Genomic DNA, 22931 nt, shown 5'->3' on the forward strand with positions numbered 1-22931 from the left:
AGCAGAGAGCACTGTGCTTGTGATGTCAGCAGAGAGCACTGTATTCGTGACAGAAAAGAAATCCAAAAAGAAAAGAGTTTCCTCTGAAGTATACAGACGCTAATAAGTACTGGAAGGATTAAGATTTTTTTATATAAGTAATTTACAAATCTGTAAAATTTTCTGGCACCAGTTGATAAAAAAAAAAAAGTTTTCCACTGGAGTACCCCTTTAATGATAGCCCTGAATAGCTTACACTGTTATTTAGATATACATGTGGATATTCGGTGATAGAAACATAATACATTACTGTATATGCCTGAGGGACCTCATCTCCTGGACTAGGCTTTCAGAAAATTATAGACAAAAATGTAAATGGTGAGCTGGATTTGGTTTGAGTTTATTTAAAGGGGTATTCCAGGAGAAAAACTTTATATATATATCAACTGGCTCCAGAAAGTTAAACAGATTTGTAAATTACTTCTATTAAAAAAAATCTTAACCCCTTAAGGACCAGGCCCATTATCACCTTAAGGACCAGGCCAATTTTATTTTTGCGTTTTCGTTTTTTCCTCCTCGCCTTCTAAAATCCATAACTCTTTTGTATTTCCATCTACAGACCCATATAAGGGCTTTTTTTTCTGCGTGACCAATTGTACTTTTTAATGAAACCTCTCATTTTACCATAAAATGTACTGCAAACCCCCAAAAAATATTTTTTAGGGAGGAAATTTTAATGAAAACCACAATTTTGCACATTTTGGAAGGTTTCGTTTTCACACTGTACAATTTACAGTAAAAATGACATGTGTTCTTTATTCTGTGGGTCAATATGATTAAAGTGATACCCAAGGCTAGATACTTTTATATTTAAAAAAAAAATCTAAAATAAATCAGTAATCTAAAATCGCCCTATTTTGACCACCTATACCTTTTTGATTTTTCCGTATATAGGGCGGTATGAGGGCTCATTTTTTCGCTGTCATCTGTACTTTCTATCGATACCACATTTGCATATATAAAACTTTTAGATATATTTTTATACATTTTGTGCTTTTTGGGGGTAAAATGGGAAAAACGGACAATTTTCATTTTTATTGGTGAAGGGGATTTTTCCCTTTTTTTTTTACTTTTTATTTTTACAGTTTTCAACTTTTTAAAAACTTTTTATGTCCCCATAGGGGACTATCTATAGCAATCCTTTGATTGCTAATACTGTTCAGTGCTGTGCATAGGACATAGCACTGATCAGTATTATCGGCTCTCTTCTGCTCTGGTCTGCTCGATCTCAGACCAGAGCAGGAGACGCCGGCAGACGGACGGAGGCAGGTGAGGGGACCTCCGTCCGCCACTACAGATGATCGGATTGCCACGGCAGCGCTGCAGGCGATCCGATCATCTATTTTAACATGCGCATTGCCGCAGATGCCGTGATCTGTACTGATCACAGCATCTGAGGGGTTAATGGCAGACATCCGCACAATCGCGGATGTCGGCCACTACCGGCGGGTCCCCAGCTTCTGATAGCAGCCGGAACCTGCCGTGTATGATGCTCGCGGTCATACACAGGACATAAATGTACGTCCTGGTGAGCGAAGTAACGCCAAACCAGGACGTACATTTACATCCGTGGTCGTTAAGGGGTTAATCCTTCCAATAATTATCAGCTGCTGAAGTTGAGTTGTACCTTTCTGTCTGTCAACAGTGCTCTCTGCTGACATCTCTGCTTGTCTCGGGAACTACACAGAGTAGAAGAGGTTTGCTATGGGATTTGCTTCTACTCTGGACAGTTCCCGAGACAGGTGTCATCAGAGAGCACTTAGACAGAAAAGAACAACTCAACTTTAGCAGCTCATAAGTACTGAAAGGATTAATATTTTTTAATAGAAGTAATTTACGAATTTGTTTAACTTTCTGGAACCTGTTGATATACAGTATATAAAAAAAGTTTTTCCTGGATAACCCCTTTAAGCCATAGCTTGGATTTATCTTGAAGTTTAGAAAGGACTGAAAACCCACTTATAATTCCCTGGATGTGTAGAATATATAACATTTATAACCTAGAAATGCTATAGGAACAGCTACCCAGTCCTGTCGAACATTTACACCATAAATTATTCCCTTGGCATGGAGTGAAAACTATTAGAACTTGTGTCTATTTATTAGTGGAAAATATCCTGCTATCTTGGTTACATTTTAATTCCTAATATCTTATTACCGGAATCATAAAAACACTGTTATTAAAATGCATTAAAAACAAGATTTTTTTTTATTTGACTATGCTAAAGGGGCTGTAAAGTTAGTGTAGGCAATAATGTAGTTTATGTACCTGTGTTTCATGGTGGTCTCACAATTCTTCTGTGATTTTTGGCCTAATGTTTATTTTTAACAACAGGTTTTCCCAGGTTGCAATGCAGCCCTAGATATTACATCACTATTCAGGTGTTCAGAGGGAGCCTGCCTTTGCTTCAATGGGTGGAGCGACCACTGGGTGGGTAGTAGATCATTATTCACCACCAGAGATTGGCTTAATCAAGGATAAGCCATTAATATTAGTTACAAAAAGGTCTAGCACTCCTCTTTTCTATAGGCTGTGTATGGTATTAAACCCATAAACCCTTAATAAGAGAGGTAGAGAATATGCTAGAAATAGTAATCTAACAGAAGGTTGTATATGGAAGTAGATACACACTGTTGTCTTTCTCTGCAGTAATTTAGAAGAATATACAAATGAAGAGGGGGATAGGCCCTTGCCCCCTGTTTTTCAATATTTAGTTATATTTAAGGGTTCCAAAAATTTCTTTAAAAAATTGTTCACCAGAAAAGAAAAATTAACGGATACCAGAAAGTTATCCAGACATGTAAGTTAATTCTATTTAAAAAAAATGCAATCCCTTCCAGTACTTATCAGCTGTTGTATGCCCTGGAGGAAGTTGTTTATTTTTTGTCAGACATGGAGCTCCCTGCTGCCACCTCTGTCCCTGTCAGGAACTGTCCAGAGCAGGAGAGGTTTGGGGATTTGCTCCTGCTCTGAAAAGTTCTTGACACAAACAAAGACGGCACCAAGGAGCACCGTGTCTGACTGAAAAGAATGGAGCCGCCCTCACCTGGTGTCCAAAGGAGCAGCTAACTGTGGCATAGGTTAAGAGTACAGAACATGTAATACCTCACTGTACTGTAGGGGGCACTACCAGACAGGAATTCAGTGCATACGCTTCAGTAATACAGGTGTTTTACCAGTAAAATGTTCATTCGGATTGGTTGGTTCTTCTGGCCATTGACACGTTTCACAGATCTGGACTGTCTGTACATTATATGTTGAGGCTGGTTTCAAGTTACACTGGTTCAGAAAAGACCATTGTATGTTTAAACTATTGTATGTTGAGGCCATTGTAAGTTAAGGGACCACTGAATAGAGGAAATTTGGGGCCCTTCCTAATTTTTATCCATAACGTTAGAATATGACAAAGTGAAGAAAGATTTGAGTCTGATAAGATTCAACAACGTTTGTGAAAACCCTGGTTCTCTGTTGAACACATATTCAGTCATCTGAACACCAAGGAACAATGCATCATTTAGTATTACTACCTGTTAGTTGTGGTCGTGTAGAGGATGTTTAGTGCCACCTGAACAGCTCTGACCCATGAAGGTATGAGTCCAGGTATGGCCTCCACTAGAGCCCTAAAGGTATCCTGTGGTATCTGGCAACCAAACATTAGGAGGAAATCCTTCCCAAGGTTTCCCAGCAGAACATTGGCTCCCCTGGATTTCCTTTTTTCTCATTATGGATTATGATGCATCCAGCAACACTGAACAATTTACATGAAATAAAACCTAAATGTTCATACAAGCCACCTACTTCTACTGCTCCGTGGTTTAATGCACATGTGACCTTTAAAGGCATTTTTAGCAGTAGGCAGGGGTCAGCAATATGTACTCTGTGGGGGACATGTATCAAAGATTTTACCCCTGTTTTGTGTGTATTTTTTTGCGCAAAATTTTGCGCAAAATTTTGCGCAAGCCCTTTTATTCGCATTTTTTTTTGCGCACGTTTAGAAGAGGTTTGCTATGGGGATTTGCTTCTAAACTGGGCGGTTCCCAAGACAGGTGTCATCAGAGAGCACTTAGACAGAAAAGAACAACCTTAACTTCAGAAGCTCATAAGTACCGAAAGGATTAAGATTTTTTAATAGAAGTAATTTACAAATCTGTTGAACTTTCTGGAGCCAGTTTATATATATATAAATTTTTTTTTTTCCTGGATAACCCCTTTAACGACGCAGGACGTATATTTACGTCCTGCGCCGGCTCCCGCGATATGAAGCGGGATCGCGCCGCGATCCCGCATCATATCGTGTCGGTCCCGGCGCTAATCAACGGCCGGGACCCGCGGCTAATACCACACATCGCCGATCGCGGCGATGTGCGGTATTAACCCTTTAGAAGCGGCGGTCAAAGCTGACCGCCGCTTCTAAAGTGAAATTGAAAGTGACCCAGCTGCTCAGTCGGGCTGTTCGGGACCGCCACGGTGAAATCACGGCGTCCCGAACAGCTGACCGGACACCGAGAGGGCCCTTATCTGCCTCCTCGGTGTCCGATCGGCGAATGACTGCTCCGTGCCTGAGATCCAGGCAGGAGCAGTCAAGCGCCGATAACACTGATCACAGGCGTGTTAATACACGCCTGTGATCTGTGTAAGAGATCAGTGTGTGCAGTGTTATAGGTCCCTATGGGACCTATAACACTGCAAAAAAAAAATGTAAAAAAAATGTGTTAATAAAGGTCATTTAACCCCTTCCCTAATAAAAGTTTGAATCACCCCCCTTTTCCCATAAAAAAAATAAAACAGTGTAAAAAAAAAAAATAAATAAACATATGTGGTATCGCAGCGTGCGTAAATGTCCGAACTATAAAAATATATCATTAATTAAGCCGTACGGTCAATGGCGTACGCGCAAAAAAATTCCAAAGTCCAAAAAAGCGTATTTTGATCACTTTTGATACCATTAAAAAATGAATAAAAAGTGATCAAAAAGTCCGATCAAAACAAAAATCATACCGATAAAAACTTCAGATCATGGCGCAGAAAATAAGCCCTCATACCGCCCTGTATGGGGAAAAATAAAAAAGTTATAGGGGTCAGAAAATGACATTTTTAAATGTATAAATTTTCCTGCATGTAGTTATGATTTTTTTCAGAAGTGCGACAAAATCAAACCTATATAAGTAGGGTATCATTTTAATTGTATGGACCTACAGAATAATGATAAAGTGTAATTTTTACCGAAATATGCACTGCATAGAAACGGAAGCCCCCAAAAGTTACAAAATGGCGTTTTTTTTCAATTTTGTCGCACAATGATTTTTTTTCCCGTTTCGCCATGCATTTTTGGGTAAAATGACTAATGTCACTGCAAAGTAGGATTGGTGACACAAAAAATAAGCCATAATATGGATTTTTAGGTGGAAAATTGAAAGGGTTATGATTTTTAAAAGGTAAGGAGGAAAAAACGAATGTGCAAAAACGGAAAAACCCTGAGTCCTTAAGGGGTTAACTGCCCAATATATCCTACCTTTGGCTCTTGTAAGAATGTAATGGTATTCTCTTCACCTGTTTCAATATTATAGTATATAAGTATACACCATGCAGTGACTAATAGGTGTCACATGACTTCCTAAGAGTGGTGTTTATTCACAGAGGCTGCTCTACTACTATAACAATGGAAAGTCCTATTTTGTTATATAACTACCATACCATTAACTCCAAGGCAGTCATAACAGTATTTCCTGCTTGATTTCTCATCAAAATTTGCTGATTTCCATAGTTCACAGTTAGTTATATGTTACATTTTTTAATGTAATCATATTCCATATATGTATTTTTTTTTTAAGAACATAGAAGACTTAAAGGGGTATTCCGGTGAAAAACTTTTTTTTATTTTTTTTATTTTTTTTTTTAATCAACTGGTGCCAGAAAGTTAAACAGATTTGTAAATTACTTCTATTAAAAAAAATCTTAATCCTTCCTGTACTTATTAGCTGCTGAATACTACAGTGGAAATTCTTTTCTTTTTGAAACACAAAGCTGTCTGCTGACATCATGACCACATTGCTCTCTGCTGACATCTCTGTCCATTTTAGGAACTGTCCAGAACAGCATATGTTTGCTATGGGGATTTCCTTTTACTCTGGACAGTTCCTAAAATGGACAGAGATGTCAGCAGGGAGCACTGTGCTCATGATGTCAGCAGACAGCTCTGTGCTTCAAACGGAAAATAATTTCCACTGTAGTATTCAGCAGCTAATAAGTACAGGAAGGATTAAGATTTTTTAATAGAAGTTATTTACAAATCTGTTTAACTTTCTGGCACCAGTTGATTTAAAAAAAAAGTTTTTCACCAGAGTACCCCTTTAAAACAAGATCATGACTGATGTGTTAGCATATGCATTTGTCAAAACTGTGATAAGCTTGAGTTTTTCACAATATTTTTTTTTCCTGTACAGGGTGGGTGTCCGGTGGACAAGACACATAGAAATCAATGTCGGGCATGTCGCCTCAAGAAGTGTTTAGAAGTCAACATGAATAAAGATGGTAATTAAAATACTCACTAAACGTCTGGTTCCCATTAATAGAAAACGTGATCATTTCTGGCCTAAATATACAATCATCTATTGTCGCTCATATTACAAAAAGAAAAAAAATCCAATTATAAGATTTTCTTAGCAATCAGCGAGACAGTCACTGGTATCTTTTTTCATAAGCAAAATCAAAAGCATTATGCTTAAGAACAGAAGCCTACATTAAAATGATTGACATCGCTCTGGTAAAATATAGATTAATGTCCTTATTTAGAAAAAAGGAAATCATAAGGAAGAAATGTTCTCTCAAGGACACAGTTTGAGGGAAGATTTTCATGATTTTAACCTTTTAATGAACTGAAGTATCTAAGAGCCTGCTCTTTGCATCCATTTACCAAATGAGTTTGATTAGTACTAAGATGATTACTGGGTTCAATTTCAGCTGTTCAACACGAACGAGGACCAAGAACTTCCACCATAAGAAAGCAAGTGGCTCTGTATTTCAGAGGACACAAGGATGTCAATGGGACCACTCCTCACTTCCCATCGGCAGCTTTGCCAACACCTACCTTTTTCACCACTGTTAGTCAACTGGAGCCTCATAACCTAGAGTTAGCGGCTGTATCCACCACCCCTGAGAGACAGACCTTAATAGGACTCGCTCAACCAACACCAAAGGTAAGCTTTATATTATTCCTCATAGTACGATTCCCTCTTTGGTATTTGTTCCCAGTACATCAAAACATTTGATATGCTTCCCAATGCTGTCATTTGTAAATGTTTTCTAATTTCTAGAAATTTTTGCTACAACATGGTTTTTTCCCCTGTTGTGGCTTTTGGTTTTTATTATAGAATAATATAATCAAATAGCATCCTTCTTTATGACATTTGTTGTCATTTTTGTACATCAGATACATGTCCTTTATCTTGCCATATCAGAAGAATGTGGACAATACTGTCTACTAATATGCTAAACAGCTGTCATATTGATGTTTATTGCCATGCGGGGACAATGCTGTTACCAGGATTTCTTTTGTAACTTGATACTGTATTTCAGAAGATTGTACTTTTTTAACAGTTGCTATTTTGCAATATGTAACTGCTGCACTGTCTCTTTAGTAAGGTACTCCTCTCTGCCAGCATCCATGTCTTGTTTCATTGGCATCAGCCATCTTGAGGCCATCTTTCTAGATTGGGGTGTTCAGCTCTTAAAGGCGTATTCCGGGCACAAACATCTTATCTACTATCGAAAGGATAGGGGATAAGACCTCTGATCGCGGGGGGCCCACCGCTGGGACCCCCGCGATCTTCCTGCAGCAGCCCGCATTCTATGCGTAGCTGTGTCTGCAATTTTGGAAACCGCCGGGCATCCATTGGAAACCGCCGGGCATCCATTCATTTCTATGGGAGGGGGCGTAATGAAGCCAGAACTGATCCCATTCATTTGAATAGGACCATTCGCAATCATTCAGCAGTTTAGACGCTGGATGATCGGACATGCTGGCCCGGCACAGACAGGGGAACGCATCTTACTGTGTTTCCTCATCCATGCCGTTTATGCCTGTCAGGCAACTGATGGTTTTGACTGATGACAATTTGTGCACTTTTGAGCATCAGTTGTCAACAGTTTATGTAAAAAAACGGAGCCTGACACAACTGACATATGTAAACCTAGCCTAAGAAATTACTGTTAGTGAATGAACATGGCACGGGCCTTAAGGGTATGTTCACACAGGTATAATTTGATGCAAATGTTTAGCTTTTCTTGCTACCCATTGACTTCAATGGGTAGCAAAATCTGTAGTAGAAAATTTGCAGCAAAATATGTATCAAAATATGCATGCGTCAACATAACCTTAAAAGTAAACTGTGGTATACAAGTAGTTAAAGCATTAAAGAGATAGTTCTTTGAATAAATTAAACTTATTCAGCACTACATATTTGACTGTCTTAATATCACATATATCAGTTTCTGTTGTTAATACAATAAAAGGAAATGTAGATGCTACACAGTAGTCTAGGGCCCAGCAGCAGTCAGTATGTTCTTACCAATTATACTCACCTGCCCAATTTCCCACTGTTGCTGTCCAGATGGTGCCCAGTTTCCACTGATCAGGACTTGTTGTTGACATCTCAACATGTAAGTGATTGGCTGAGCTGGCATTTTCTGCCTGTTGAGATGTCACCAACAAGCACTGATCAGTGGCAGCTGAACACCATCTGGACAGTAGTGGTAGGGGATTAGTCAGGTGGGTATGATTTTTATTTGATGCCAGCCTTTAAGCCTTATGCCTTTATGCCTGAACCTGTATTTAAAAAAAAAAATTGTTCAATACATAAAACAAACAACATGAAATTTTAATTGTTCACGCTCAGTATGCTAGTCCACCCAGTTTATCAAATGTGAACCCATCCAAAACCCTCCCCTCTGCTAGAGACCGCTAGAGCTATCACTCAAGTGCAGAAGGGAGGAATTGGGCAGGGTTTACATCCAATGAGCCCGGACACTTCCCTGCCCAGTGGACACTTAGCACTGTATGAATATATGGCACATGAGAGTTTAAAACATCTAGATAGCGCTCAGGCTATCACAACTGAATGAACATACAGAAAGTAGAGCATAAGGTAACCTGCATAGATAGTGATACCAACATAACTTACAAGCAACATTTGTAACAGGTAATAGTACAGTAAAGCCCCCTCCCCCTACACACAGTAAGTCTGATGTTTTTTTTTACTTGTTGGATTGACCAGCTATATCATTAATTCAAAATAAGATTAATATTTATCTAACGTTCTTCTAGTATCCTCATGAAGTGAACGGAGCTCCCTTGTATCTCTATGAAGTGGCCACAGAATCAGTTTGTGAATCTGCAGCACGGCTTCTTTTCATGAGCATTAAATGGGCAAAGAGCGTTCCTGCTTTCTCCACTTTGTCTTTACAGGATCAGGTAAGAGATCATTTATTCTTATTTGTCCTTTTTATGTGTATTCTTTTTCTTTTACTCTCCTTTTATTTAAAGGAAAACTGTCACATATTTTCTCCCGCACTATTCATAGGTATTGGTGGATAGTGCGGGAGACGCTGATTAAAACGAGCCCTACCTTGGTCTGATCCGCGCCGCCGTTTGCCTGCAATTGTAGTTTTAATCTTTGTGTATATCCTGCTGTAACTGGCAAAGGCGGGGCTTCTGTGGGCTAACTAACACTGACGTCAGCGCCGCTCATGAATATTCATCCCTCCTGTTCTCCCTCTCTTCGCCGCCTCTTCGCCGCTCCTAACCAGAGGGAGGGATGAATATTCATGAGTGGCGCAAGCGGCGCTGACGTCAGTGTCAGTTAGCCCGCAGAAGCCCCGCCTTTGCCAGTTACAGCAGGATATACACAGAGATTAAAACTACAATTGCGGGCGAACGGCGGCACGGATCAGACCAAGGTAGGGCTCGTTTTAATCAGCGTCTCCCGCACTATCCACCAATACCTGTGGATAGTGCGGGAGAAAATATGCGACAGTTTTCCTTTAATACCGGTATATTCTTTTTTTTTTTACCAATATTAACTCGGATTAAACAAAGTTTTAAAACTTGAATTAGATAAGCGAAAAACCCCTAAACCTAAAAACATGCAGCTAAAGACAGTGTAAATGTATGCTAAATATACCGTATTTTTCGCCGTATAAGACGCAGTTTTTTTTGGTGCGTCTTATACGGCGAATACACACCTATTGGGTCAGTCACTGCAGCCATCAACGGCCGGGACCCGCGGCTAATACAGGACATCACCGATCGCGGTGATGCCCTGTATTAACCCTTCAGACGCGGCGATCAAAGCTGACCGCCACGTCTGAAGCGAAAGTGACAGTAACCCGGCTGCTCAGTCGGGCTGTTCAGGACCACCGCGGTGAAATCGCGGCATCCCAAACAGCTTACAGGACACCGGGAGGGACCTTACCTGCCTCCTCTGTGTCTGCTCCATGCCGGGATCCCCTGCATGGCAGCACTCTCCTTCGACGTCATCACGTCATCGCGCATGCCGTCCCATCATCCAATAGGAGCGGCGTGCGTAGCGACGTGATGACGGCGACGTAGAGCGTGGTTCCCGGGGAAGAAGACGTCCGGAGCGTCGGGGACACCCTGGGGACGCGGCAACAGCAATGGAGCGACATCCAGGGCAGCGGTGAGGGGTCCGGAGCGGCGGGGACACGTGAGTATTACCTCCTATCCAGTGGTCTTCAACCTGCGGACCTCCAGATGTTGCAAAACTACAACTCCCAGCATGTCCGGACAGCCAACGGCTGTCCGGGCATGCTGGGAGTTGTAGTTTTGCAACATCTGGAGGTCCGCAGGTTGAAGATCACTGTTGGGTGCAGAATCTTTTTTTTTCTAGATTTTGCACCTTTAAAATTTGGTGCGTCTTATATGCCGGTGCGTCCTATAGGGCGAAAAATACGGTGCTATATACAATAAATATACTATATTCAAGTTATTTAGATTATCATCATTTAAATTATGGGTTGCCACAAAAATTTTGATATACATTGTCATGTGTGAGCAGCGCTTTTAATGTGTGTTTATTTCTGTAGGATAGGCTTTAATGGGGAAACATCATAAAATCTACAATAAGTAAAAAAAAAAAAAAAACTCTTAAAAATGGAAATGAGGCATAGAACTTAAGGGTTGTTAATAATAATAAATCAAAAGAAAAGCAAAAAAGCATTATATGGTTGCAGAGCAGCAAAGCTCTTTATCCTATATTATTAAGGCTGAAATTTCAAATCAAATGAAATGAAATTTGTGTTGTAAACAATGCTGCATGTGTAAACCAGGACTTATTTTACTTTATTTTTAGTCTCTTTTTTTCTCATTTGACAGTAGACATTGTTAATTCTACTGTATAATTTCCTAATATATATGAACCTACTGCCTCATCCCCCACTTTTAATATTACATTTTGCCCTATAATACCCCATTTATAACAGCTCTAGATAGAATGTGTTGTTCTTTAGATCATGACTATTTGTAGCCTTAAATGAGAAATGTTGTTCTTTAGAGGCAATTTAGTTTGGAGCCGAAACTATTATACATACAGTTTTGTCTGATCTCCACAGTATAGTGTATTCTCCGCATTATTAATGAAACATAATTGAGGTAAAATATTCAGCTCTAGAGAGTTCTAAAGAGCAAGCAAAGAGATCCTAAAATAAGTATGCATGGCTGATGTACTTCTAAACCTATCATTCACATATTGTGTGGCAGCTGATGCTCCTGGAAGATGCGTGGAGAGAGCTATTTGTTCTGGGAATAGCACAATGGGCCATCCCGGTTGATGCAAGCACGCTACTGGCTGTATCTGGTAAGGACTGCTCAATTTAATGACTTTGTTGTAGAAATTAACATCAAAATACATTGCTGGGAGTATGAACAACATGTGAAGAATAACAAATCCCATGTGAACAATAGACCATACCTGTCATTTATAAATCTATATTTAAATGCAAATAATGTTGTCTTGTTGTATTCATAACTGCTTGTATCATCATTGAAATGCTAATCACTGTGTTTGTTATCATCCAAAGGAGCACTTTATTATCATTTTCATAAAAATCCACCTAGAAATAGTTTATACCAGGCTGACAGATACATGTTAAGTGGAACAGATTTGCTGAGGATTAGAAATGAAAGGTATGAAAACGATACATTTCGATCTGTTTTGGTTTCAGGAATGAACAACGATAACACAGATTCGCAGAAGTTGAATAAAATCATAGCTGAAATTCAGGCGTTGCAGGAAGTGGTGGCAAGATTTCGGCAGCTCCGACTAGACGCAACTGAGTTTGCCTGTCTCAAATGCATTGTCACTTTTAAGGCTGGTACGTTGCTAATAGTTTTATATGACTAGATCAAATACGTAAAAGTGCATTTTATAATAAAACAATAAAAAAAATGTATACTTATTAGAAATATGAAAGTAATATGTTTAAGAAATGATATTCATATATTAGCTAACAAAATTGTACATAAAAACTAAGCCATGGGCAAATGTTGGAGACACATGGTTTACCAATTTATAAGCCATACATTTCTTTTTTTAGAATTTTATATAAAATAGTTTTATAGATAAATGGGATCTGTCACAATGAATAAGCTTTTTTATCTGCTAGTATGACAATATGGAGCAAGAGGAGCTGACCAGATTTATATACAGTTAGCTGTAAAAAGATTCAATATAACTTGTCATCTCTAAGTGTGGGAGTCAAGTGGGTGGACCTGGGCACACTGAGGTATATTTTTTGGTTCAGTTCTTTATTTAGCATTGTTGAATGCAGCCTGGGCCTTTCTTAACAGCTTACTTGTACAGGGAAGGATGTCAATCACTGAGTAGGACCGCCCACTGGACTCCTAGCCATACCCTTAAAGAACAGGGGTTTGAATCAAGACATACCAAGTTATTACAATTTTTTTTTTTTTTACATAAAACTACATAAATCTACTAAAGTACCCCTGCCCTGTTACATGATTCCAGTTGACTGGATAGCAATATCATTGTGACAGCCATTGCAGCCAATACTATATATAGTGGTCTTTCAAGTTACAATATTAATTGGTTCCTGGATGACCATTGTATGTTGAGACGATTTCTCTATGGAAACCTGATAATTGGTTCTGAAGCCCCAAAATGTAATTCAAAGAAAATAGGAAAACATGAGAATAAAAAAAAAAAAAACAAGTAGATACAGTATACAGATAAAGCAAGCTCTTACATATGAAAATAAGAAAGATCTGCTGGGAGCTGTAAATCACTGTCTATGTAGAGGACAGGAGCTTCTTCAGGATCCTGTACAGAACACACAGTGTCCCAAAAAAAAAAAAATGGAGCCACCCCCACCTGGTGTCCAAAGGAGCAGCTAACCCTGGCACAGGTAAAGAATAGTACAGAACATGTAATATCTCCCTGTACTGTAGGGAGACACCGACACGTTTTGCAAATCTAGACTCTCCGTAGCATTGTATATTGAGTCTGGTATCAAGTTACAATAGTCCAGAAAAGATCACTGTATGTGGAAAATATTGTAACCTGGGGCTATTGTAAGTTGAAGGACCTTTGTATATCCTAAACCACTGCCATAACTACAGGATTTGCATGTATTGCATGGGGTTCCAAGGGCCCCACAACCAAGTTAAAGATGACCAGTAGTTTTTCTAGCATGTGTGAGGGTCATGATTTTTCATCAGGGTCCAGGAGCTTCAAATTACACCTTTGCCAGTACATAATTTACATGAATGAAAGTAGGGATGTCCCAATACCATTCTTTTTAGACCGAGTACGAGTACCGATACTTTAGTTCTAGTACTCACCGATAGAATTACGAGTACTTTTATTTTAAAGGGAATCTGACACCAGGGTGACCCGGTTTCTGGTGCTGCTTACCGTGCTGATATGTGGGTTCCTTGTTCAATACAATGGAGGCAGCTGCTGTAATATGAGCCAAGATTTCTCTCTTCTCCATTGGGCAGAACAGTGAATTTGCATTGGCGGCGAGACCAATGTCTTCGGAGCGATTGCGCTGATGTTCACATGGTGAGCAAATGTAGAAACCTGGGTCACCTGCACTATCTACCTATAAATTCAAGTTAGTGCAGGTGACTCTGCTGTAAAATTGCCTTTAATAGTAGGGAGTATCCCCTTGTATGTAGTATAGATAGTTGCAGACTTTACCAGCAGCCCCCTGTAGACATTAGTAGCAGGCCCCCTGTAGACAGCAGCCCCCCCTCAACAGACATTAGTAGCAGCCCCCCTGTAGACAGTAGGCCCCCCCTTTTGTAGACAGCACCCCCTTGTAGACAGCAGCCCCCCCTTGAAGATAGAGCATAAAATGATGCCATGACTTTGTATGTAACAGAGGCAGATTACATTTACACAGCATTAATGCTATACATCCCAGCTATATGCTGCCATCCAGTTAAAAAAAATTAAAATTATGCTGATATATATTTGGTGCACAGCAGCGTGTCTATTGACTTTACTGCCCCAAATGTAATCAGCTAGTGACTACACTTGTGCCACTTTGTGCCCATTCACACACATTTATTTTGCTGTGTTCAATAGCCCTGCAGACCACACTATTGAGTCCATCTAAATTAAGTATAGGAGCGGAAAGTGGCCCAAACAAAGGTACTATCTGACTACATTTGGGTATTAAAGTAAATAGAGTGGCTGCTGTGCGCAACAGTATATGTTAGCATCCCGTTTTAGATGCCATACCGATGTATGGCTGGCACATACATCATTATCGCTTTGTGATTCCAGCCTAAGTGTATGAATAAACAGTGCATTTAACTTCTTATATTAACAACATAATGTGAGGTTTTTTTTACGCATTCATAACGGTAGGTTTTTCTTCTTTCAGTACCTACACATAGTGGCTCTGAACTGAGAAGTTTCAGGAACGCATCAGCCATTGCAGCCTTGCAAGATGAAGCTCAGCTCACACTCAACAGTTACATACATACCAGGTGACTAAATAACATTCCGTGAAAGCCATTTGTTTTAATTCTTAATAACAATGCATTGACACATTCCAAATTTGCTGCAGTACATTTCGGCTGCAAGGAAAACCACAGCAGTGAATCCACCCCAGATGGACTGGAGTTTTTTAAATATTTCACTATTCTCATCTTAGTAATCCTCTTTGGCTCCCATGGCAATGATTCCCCGGTTTGACCACTGGTCTCTGTTTGTCCAACTTCAACTATTGACAAGTCAGTAAATATGACTGCTGTGGTCTGTGACTGGCTGCAGGGGTCATATGCCAGCACAACAGGCTGGGTAACCAGAGACTGGTAGAAAACCAGGGAAGTGCCACCACCATAGCACCAGGGAAATAAAGTGAGTTGAGTATTCTTTTAGTTTACATTTTCATCTGCACTTGGTGGTTTTGATGCAGATCCGCTGCTTATCCACAGCAAAACCTGCAACATTACGATCTGTTTGCGGATTTTGAATTCTGAAGTTTAGTCAGTGGGGAAAATCTGCAACAGATCCCTGCTGTATCGGCAAAAGATTGCGTGCCGTAAGTCACACACCATAGCACGTGGTTACAATTTTAAAAACGCAATCCACTTGACTGTTGTATTCTGCTGTGGATCTTCTGTGTGCAAATCTACAACATTTCTGTCCTGTGTGAACATACTCTATTAATAGTCGTCTATAGCCTAGTAATAGCAGATTCCATAGCTCTTTACATTTCAGAGCATACATGTATAAAGAAAGATAGACATACAGAGTAACAAAATAATAAACAATTCATGTAACAAATTATCAATCCAGGTGGGGAATCTATCTATCTATCTATCTATCTATCTATCTATCTATCTAGAGAAGTAAAGATGATGCAGCACTCCACAATTATGCATAAGGTGGTTATTTATTCCAGCATGTGCAAAGACAACGTTTCACCAGTCTCTCACTGGCTTTCTCAAGAAAGCCAGTGAGAGACTGGTGAAACGTTGTCTTTGCACATGCTGGAATAAATAACCACCTTATGCATAATTGTGGAGTGCTGCATCATCTTTACTTCTCTGGATTGAGGAACCAGTGGACCCAGGTTCCAGTAATGTGGGCACCCCATTTCCATTTTCTTCTCCTACTTTGGACGACTGAGGTGCTGTCTTTATCTATTTGCTATCTATCTATCTATCTATCTATCTATGAGGTAATAGAGGTTATACAAGAAGTAAAAGTTATTGTACTATACAATGGTGCAGCAATTTCTTTTTCCAGAATGTCAGTAGACTTAAAGGGGTACTCGGGTGGAAAATATATTTTTTTTAAATCAACTGGTACCAGAAAGTTAAACAGATTTGTAAATTACTTCTATTAAAAAATCTTTATCATTTCAGTACTTATCAGCTGCTGTATACTACAGAGCAAGTTCTTTTTTTTTTAATTTCTTTTCTGTCTGACCACAGTGCTCTCTGCTGACACCTCTGTCCATGTCAGGAACTGTCCAGAGCAGGATAGGTTTGCTATGGGGATTTGCTCTTGCTTTGGACAGTTCCTGATATGGGCAGAGGTGTCAGCAGAGAGCACTGTGGTCAGACAGAAAAATAGATTAAAAAAGAAAAGAACTTCCTTTAGAACATACAGCAGCTGATAAGTACTGGAAGGATTAAGATTTTAATCAGAAGTAATTTACAAATCTGTTTAACTTTCTAGCACAGGTTGATTTAAAAAAAAAAATGTTAAAGGGGTATTCTGGTTTTATGTAATGTATGGTAAAAGTTCTGCAACTTTTGTTTTATTTCCTCACTACTGACTTGTTGTCAGTAAATGAAAACATAACTGCCCTGAAGATTTGTTGTCACATAACCTTAGCAATTGTAAAATGTATTAAGCTGGGTTCAGATGTTACCATTATGCTGCCTGGCTACTTACTGCATGGCAAAGCTAAATGCAGTTTACTATGAGTTGCTGCAGTTTTGTGTTTTGTTTTATAACCCTCTGTTTTTTATGTGTGAGGTGCTGAGAGATACAAACCATACCTTCACTTTTGCAAATGGCCATTTGTTGAGGTATATATTTGTCTTTTATTTTTGAGCTCAAGTAATATATACACAGTGCCAAGGTGCAGTGCGCACGCCTCTTCCCTCCCACACCCTACCCTGGTTTCACAAATTAAAATACAGGGCTCAGTGCTGAAAGCCAAGCCCTGAACATCAATCATGCCGGCCAATGCATGGGGTGGAAGGGAGGAGGCGTGCACCTCAACATTTCTTCTATAGTTCTTAAAGGAGAACTCCAGTGACAACTTTTTTTTACCCCTTCTGCCCAGGCTGCTGGAATAAATATTAACTTACCTTCTGTCGGTCCCCAGATGATGCCAATATTGCCAAACAGACCCAGGTCTTCTTCCAGCTTTTGGTGCCCAATATGTTACACTGCAGCTAGGCTTATCGCTGGCCGCAGCGATGTCCCACTTTGGCTGATGATAGGCTGAGCAACAGTACCATGTAATGGGTCCAGGCCAGGCCCACTTCCTGGTGCCTGGGCACGTTACATGACACTACAGCCCAACCTATTACCATCCAAGATGAGACATCACTGCAGCCGGCAATAACCTGAGCCGCAGTGTTACGTGTCGGGCACCGAAAGCCGGAAGAGGACCGGGTCTGGAAGACAGGACAGTGATTTCACCGACACCAGGGGAATGGTGGAAGATAAGTTAATGTTTACTATTTTGATTCTGGAAGCTCAGGGCATAAGGGTTAAAAAAAAAGTTTTCACTGGAGTTATCTTTCAAGCTAAGATAAAAGATTCTTTTATTCCTCTACTAATGCCATTTGCAAAAGTAAAAGGCAATGTTTGGTATATCGCCCCAACACCTGCCTGGTTCTACAGCACTATTCCTGGTATAGTTTCTTTGCAAAAAAAAAAAAAGATAATTTCATTAAGGGTACGTTCCCACACGGCGTATTTGCTGCTGCGTATTTTATTTTCCCTGTTGAAGTCAATGGGTAGGAAAATACGCAGCACCAAATACGCAGCAAATACGCAGCAAAATACGCCGTGTGGGAACGCACCCTTAAGGGGTATTCTGGTTTAAAAAAAAAGTAATAATCATATATTGCTGGGGCCACAAAGAAAAAAAAAGAAAAAAAAAAGAAAACAATGCCATACTGATGTACCCTGGCCCCCTGCAAATCCCATTCAGCTCCTTTTTGTCCCCTAATGTTTTCTTTCTGCTTACGAGACAAGTATTTAGGCCCTCTTTGCTCAGCCAATCACTGGCAGCAGCCAATCACTGGCTGAAATTGGACACTGCCGCAGCCAGTGACTGGAAGCAGGACAAAAAAAGGAGATTGGGGGACCGCAAACAGCCAATGGGGAGCTACAGGGGGTAGGTAAAGATGGCTTTTTTTCTATATTTATGCGCCCTAGCAATATATGACTTTTAAAAAACAAAAAGGAAAACCCCTGTAAGGCTACATGGTTTTTTCCAGTACTAGTAAAGTTTACTAAAAATGTATATGTATCTCACAGATACCCTACACAGCCCTGCCGGTTTGGGAAACTTTTGCTACTTCTACCTGCTTTGCGGTCCATAAGCCCTTCGACGATAGAAGAAGTTTTTTTCAAGAAAACTATCGGCAATGTTCCTATCACACGGCTTCTATCAGATATGTATAAATCCAGTGATATCTAACCAGGAAGACATATCTAAACAGATTACACTTATACAGAAGACTGACTAAAGGCAGATGCTTTACTAAGGAATAAGACTCAAGGCCACAATCATTGTGGAGAACTTTTGTAAAAAATAGCCATCATATTGATGTGCATGTTGTCGAACTATAATCTGCTACATGATGTAGTCAGTTATTTGCCTATAAATCCAGGGGATGACCACCAAGTACCCTCAAAGGCCCTGGTAACTCAAAATGTACATACAGATACAGTGTTTTGTAATGAACATAGTCGACCTTTCATAGTAAACCCTGGAGTCCACAGGAACCCATGAGAAGGCAGCCCTACCAGAATCATTTGTAAGGACAAGGTTCAAAGGATTGATGGATGTGTTACAATACATTTATACATCATACAGATCATCACAGCATAAAGTAGAAATAGCTGGCACTGCATGGATCTCATAAATCACAGTCCATACGGCCTCTTTCAAGCACGGAAATTACCAAAAACCTGCTCGGTGGTGCACTATATCAGCTTGACCAATAGATTTTGGAAACAAAGAAGAATGCTGCAGCACTCACCAGTCCAGGTAGTAGATTTATTGTAAAAGCAGGTAAGGACATCAGGCAACCATTGTTTCATTACAATAGTAGATTTATCATGGCCTATCCTCCACATCGTTCTATCCCTCTTTTTATACTATTTAACAAGTTTCATTATCATAAGGACAAATCACATAAAAAAATATTAAAATCACAATAAACAATCATGATGAATACAGAAGATTTTGATAAATGCGATCTATCAAGGAAGTAAACAGTCCTGTGTCTATAAGTGTGCACTAAGATCGCTGTGCTCATTGAGACCTAATGGTCCCAGAGTGCCTGACATCAAGACCGTCATCATTCCACATTTTAATAATTGTTTTTGATGGTAACTCCTCTTTCTATTCAAATCTGTTTAAGTCCCATAAAATACATACATTTTGGATTATTCCCATGGAACTTATCAATATATTAAATATATATGGAGAATCCTTTACCTGTTCTAAGTGAATATGTGTGTTCACTAAACCATATGTATAGTGATCTTATTGTTTTGCAAACAGAGAAATAAACACATTCACACATCCCAATGAAAACTACAAAAGACCTCATGCATATCATGAAGTCTTGAACTGCAAACTCCTGTCCACCTAGAGTAACCCTGCTTGTTAACGTCATAGAGCTACAATAGTGGCATCAACTACATCTATAATATCCTCACAAACAGATTGCCCTCTGTGTTTTCATTGGTAAGCGACCTTTGACCAGAACATCCCAAAAAATAGTACAATGACAGAAAGACACCAAGGTTTTTGTCGTGCTCTTTCGCCTAATAATGTGTCACCAGTCACTGTGTTTTTCCTAATGGCGTCTCTGATCACATTGCTCATTGGGCTGACTTTAAATGAAAATATAAACCACCTTGGTGTATGTTATGCTGTTTTCTCTTTCTAGTATTAGATATAATCTAATGTTTCAGTTTTCTGGCAGACTTGATGTATTAGCAGTGTTTGGTAACCCCCCCCCCCCTGGCAGTTCTAATTCACTGGCCTGTTTTAAAGGTGTCTGAATCACTGTTTATCTTACACAAGCACAAAGACTATTCGTAGGGTAAAGATTTTTTACATGTAAGGATCTTGGCCATCTCTTATACCTTTATAATGAATTGGTGGCTGTAGACTTATGATAGTCCTTGGTGACCAATTCTCCATTAACCACAGCACCTTTTTTATGTAGAAAATCATGGCGTGTATTCCCAAAATTACTGGTGAATGTCATATTTTAATTATTTGAGTTTAGGTAGCTTAAAAACCTCAAACACTCCTGCTGTGACCCTGCCCAGTAAATCTCTTTTCCATTGTCATAATTTACCTTGTTGTACAGTATGAAGAGGAGGATGGGTTGATATGGAGGATAGGCCATGATGAACTTACCATTGTAGTAAAACAATGGTTGCCTGGTGTCCTTATGCTGTGTTCACATGTTGCAGTACCGCAACTAATTACCATGTATGTTTTTGCTGCGAGTGGCCACAATTGCAGTACAAATAGCGTGTTTTTCCACTATGATGCTAATGACGTACACCGCAGTATATTATTGTGCAAAACCGCACTTGACAATTAGTTGCAGTACTGCAACATGTGAGCACAACCATACCTGCTTTTATAATAAATGTACTACCTGGACTGGTAAATGCTGCAGCGTTCTTTGTGGATCATGAAGGTTATATCGGACCACAATCACTGGAGAAGTCTAATCTGGACTCTTGATGATCTCATATATAGCAATGTTTTACCTGCTCCTTGAACAAGACTGTGATTCTTTTAAGACCATATGCAAGACTGTCATTATAAAGTGTACGTTCACCTGTGAGCACCATTTAAAGTTTATAAATAATTATAATGTATATAAAAGGTTTGGCAACTTTACACATGCATTGTATTACTTAAAGTATAGTGGTCCTAAATTTTGCCAAGCTACTATAATAGGGGACAATTTTTCTTCTATATAAAATTACTAAACACCACCTGGTGTAAAGAGGACACTTCTTAATATGTTGACAACCGGTAAAGCTCTCTGTATACTGGACATTGAGGAAATGCTAGGAGATTTGAGCTCTGAAGTCTGCAGAATACTAAACAGCTCTGCACTATAATACAGTATCTGTATTAAATAAATAACACAAGCTATTTACACAGTTACTCAACTTTTTATATAGATTATGACTATATTTTAGTTGTAAAATGGTGTTCAAAGGCGTACTCCTTAAAGAGAGACTTTAGTGTGGTGGGTACATAAAACTGTGTTGTTGCTTTCAATGGAGCTATGTTTTCCAGTGAGGTGTAAGCAGAAATGCTGACTGATCTTTAGAGGATAATTTGATTCATAACTATGTGTTTTTCATTTCCATCACTGTGTTGGTTCAAGCTCATAAAAGCGGTGTCAGATCTAATAAGACACTTTATACGCTTTAATGCAAGCAAAAAAATTTGAGGGAGGTCAACGAGCTGAAGTGCCAAATGTGCTGTAACCATTAGCATGTGAGGCTATATTCCCATGGACATATGAACATTTTATTATTCAACAAAATATAAACATGAAAAATAATTATTTAAATCCAATATATGTCCCATATACTTGCCCGTTAAAGGAGAGACAATTCAGCCATACAATTCCCACTTAGACGTCCCAAACATGTAGGAGGGCGCTGCCTTTAGATACAGTTTTAATAGTTGCTTTATGTTCAGTTCATGGTGTGAATAGGGTCTAGCACTAAGAAAAATCAGCACTTCAACTATCATAGACAAGTAATATGGTTCTTGTTCAGTGTCCTCTAATTGTGCTTAAAGTTGTACTCATTTCTTTACAGAGAATAAAATATATTGACTTTGAGTAATTTACTCTGTTTGTAAGCAAAATTCTTTGTACAGTGTTTGTTCCGCGTAGTTTTCGGTTTAAATGACAAACTATTGCAGTAAAAGCGATGATTCCATTGCAATTGAAAAAGCAAAGCCATTGTTTCTCTCTAGGGATACAAGGGTTGTTACACACACACATTTTTTTTAAACTGCATCTTTTGTGGTGTTTTTTCCTACCATTTTTTTGGCCCAAAAACACTGAAGTCAATTGTTACATGAAAGTTTGGGGTTTTATTTCTTCTGTGATTTCTCTCTTCTCCAACGGTTTCACAAAATAATATGAAACTGCTGTGCGTAACATGTTTCATCTTTTTAGGGGATCCAGTGTGTTACAATGTTGTAGTCAGAGCCTTTGCATTAGGGTGTCTTCACTAGCAGTGTGACAAAGGGTTATACCTTTAGTACCTTACAATTCCCTGCAGCCCTGTGGAGAATGACTTCCTTGCCCCCCAGCAGTCACTCCACCCATTGAAGCACAGAAAGGCTCCCTTTCAACACCTGACTAGTGATGCAATGCAGTGTCTCAGGCTACACTGCAACCTGGGAAAGGCTTGAGACAACACTCATTTTTTGTGCTGCTAAAAATGAACATTGGAGGGCAAAGATCACATAAGAATTGCAAGATAAGCCATCACATGCAGACAGAATATCATGCACTACACTAACTTTACAGCCCCTGTAGCACAAATAAAAAAAAAATCCTGGAATAGCCCTTTAAGCATTT

General features: G+C 39.4%; 1 protein-coding gene across 1 annotated transcript in view; it reads left to right on the top strand.

Moving 5' to 3' along the window:
- NR2E1 (nuclear receptor subfamily 2 group E member 1) overlaps positions 1-22172 on the top strand; it is a 46963-nt gene extending 24791 nt beyond the window's left edge. Inside the window, exons 3-9 of the mRNA XM_056566257.1 lie at positions 6484-6571; positions 7001-7236; positions 9363-9509; positions 11814-11910; positions 12278-12427; positions 14966-15071; positions 18598-22172. Of these exons, the coding sequence (XP_056422232.1) occupies positions 6484-6571; positions 7001-7236; positions 9363-9509; positions 11814-11910; positions 12278-12427; positions 14966-15071; positions 18598-18760 (987 nt within the window). The 3' untranslated portion in view covers positions 18761-22172. The remainder of the gene's footprint in view (positions 1-6483; positions 6572-7000; positions 7237-9362; positions 9510-11813; positions 11911-12277; positions 12428-14965; positions 15072-18597) is intronic.
- Positions 22173-22931: the final 759 nt, after the last annotated feature.

This window comes from Hyla sarda, chromosome 3, assembly GCF_029499605.1.
Source record: "Hyla sarda isolate aHylSar1 chromosome 3, aHylSar1.hap1, whole genome shotgun sequence".
NCBI classification, from domain to species: Eukaryota; Metazoa; Chordata; class Amphibia; order Anura; family Hylidae; genus Hyla; species Hyla sarda.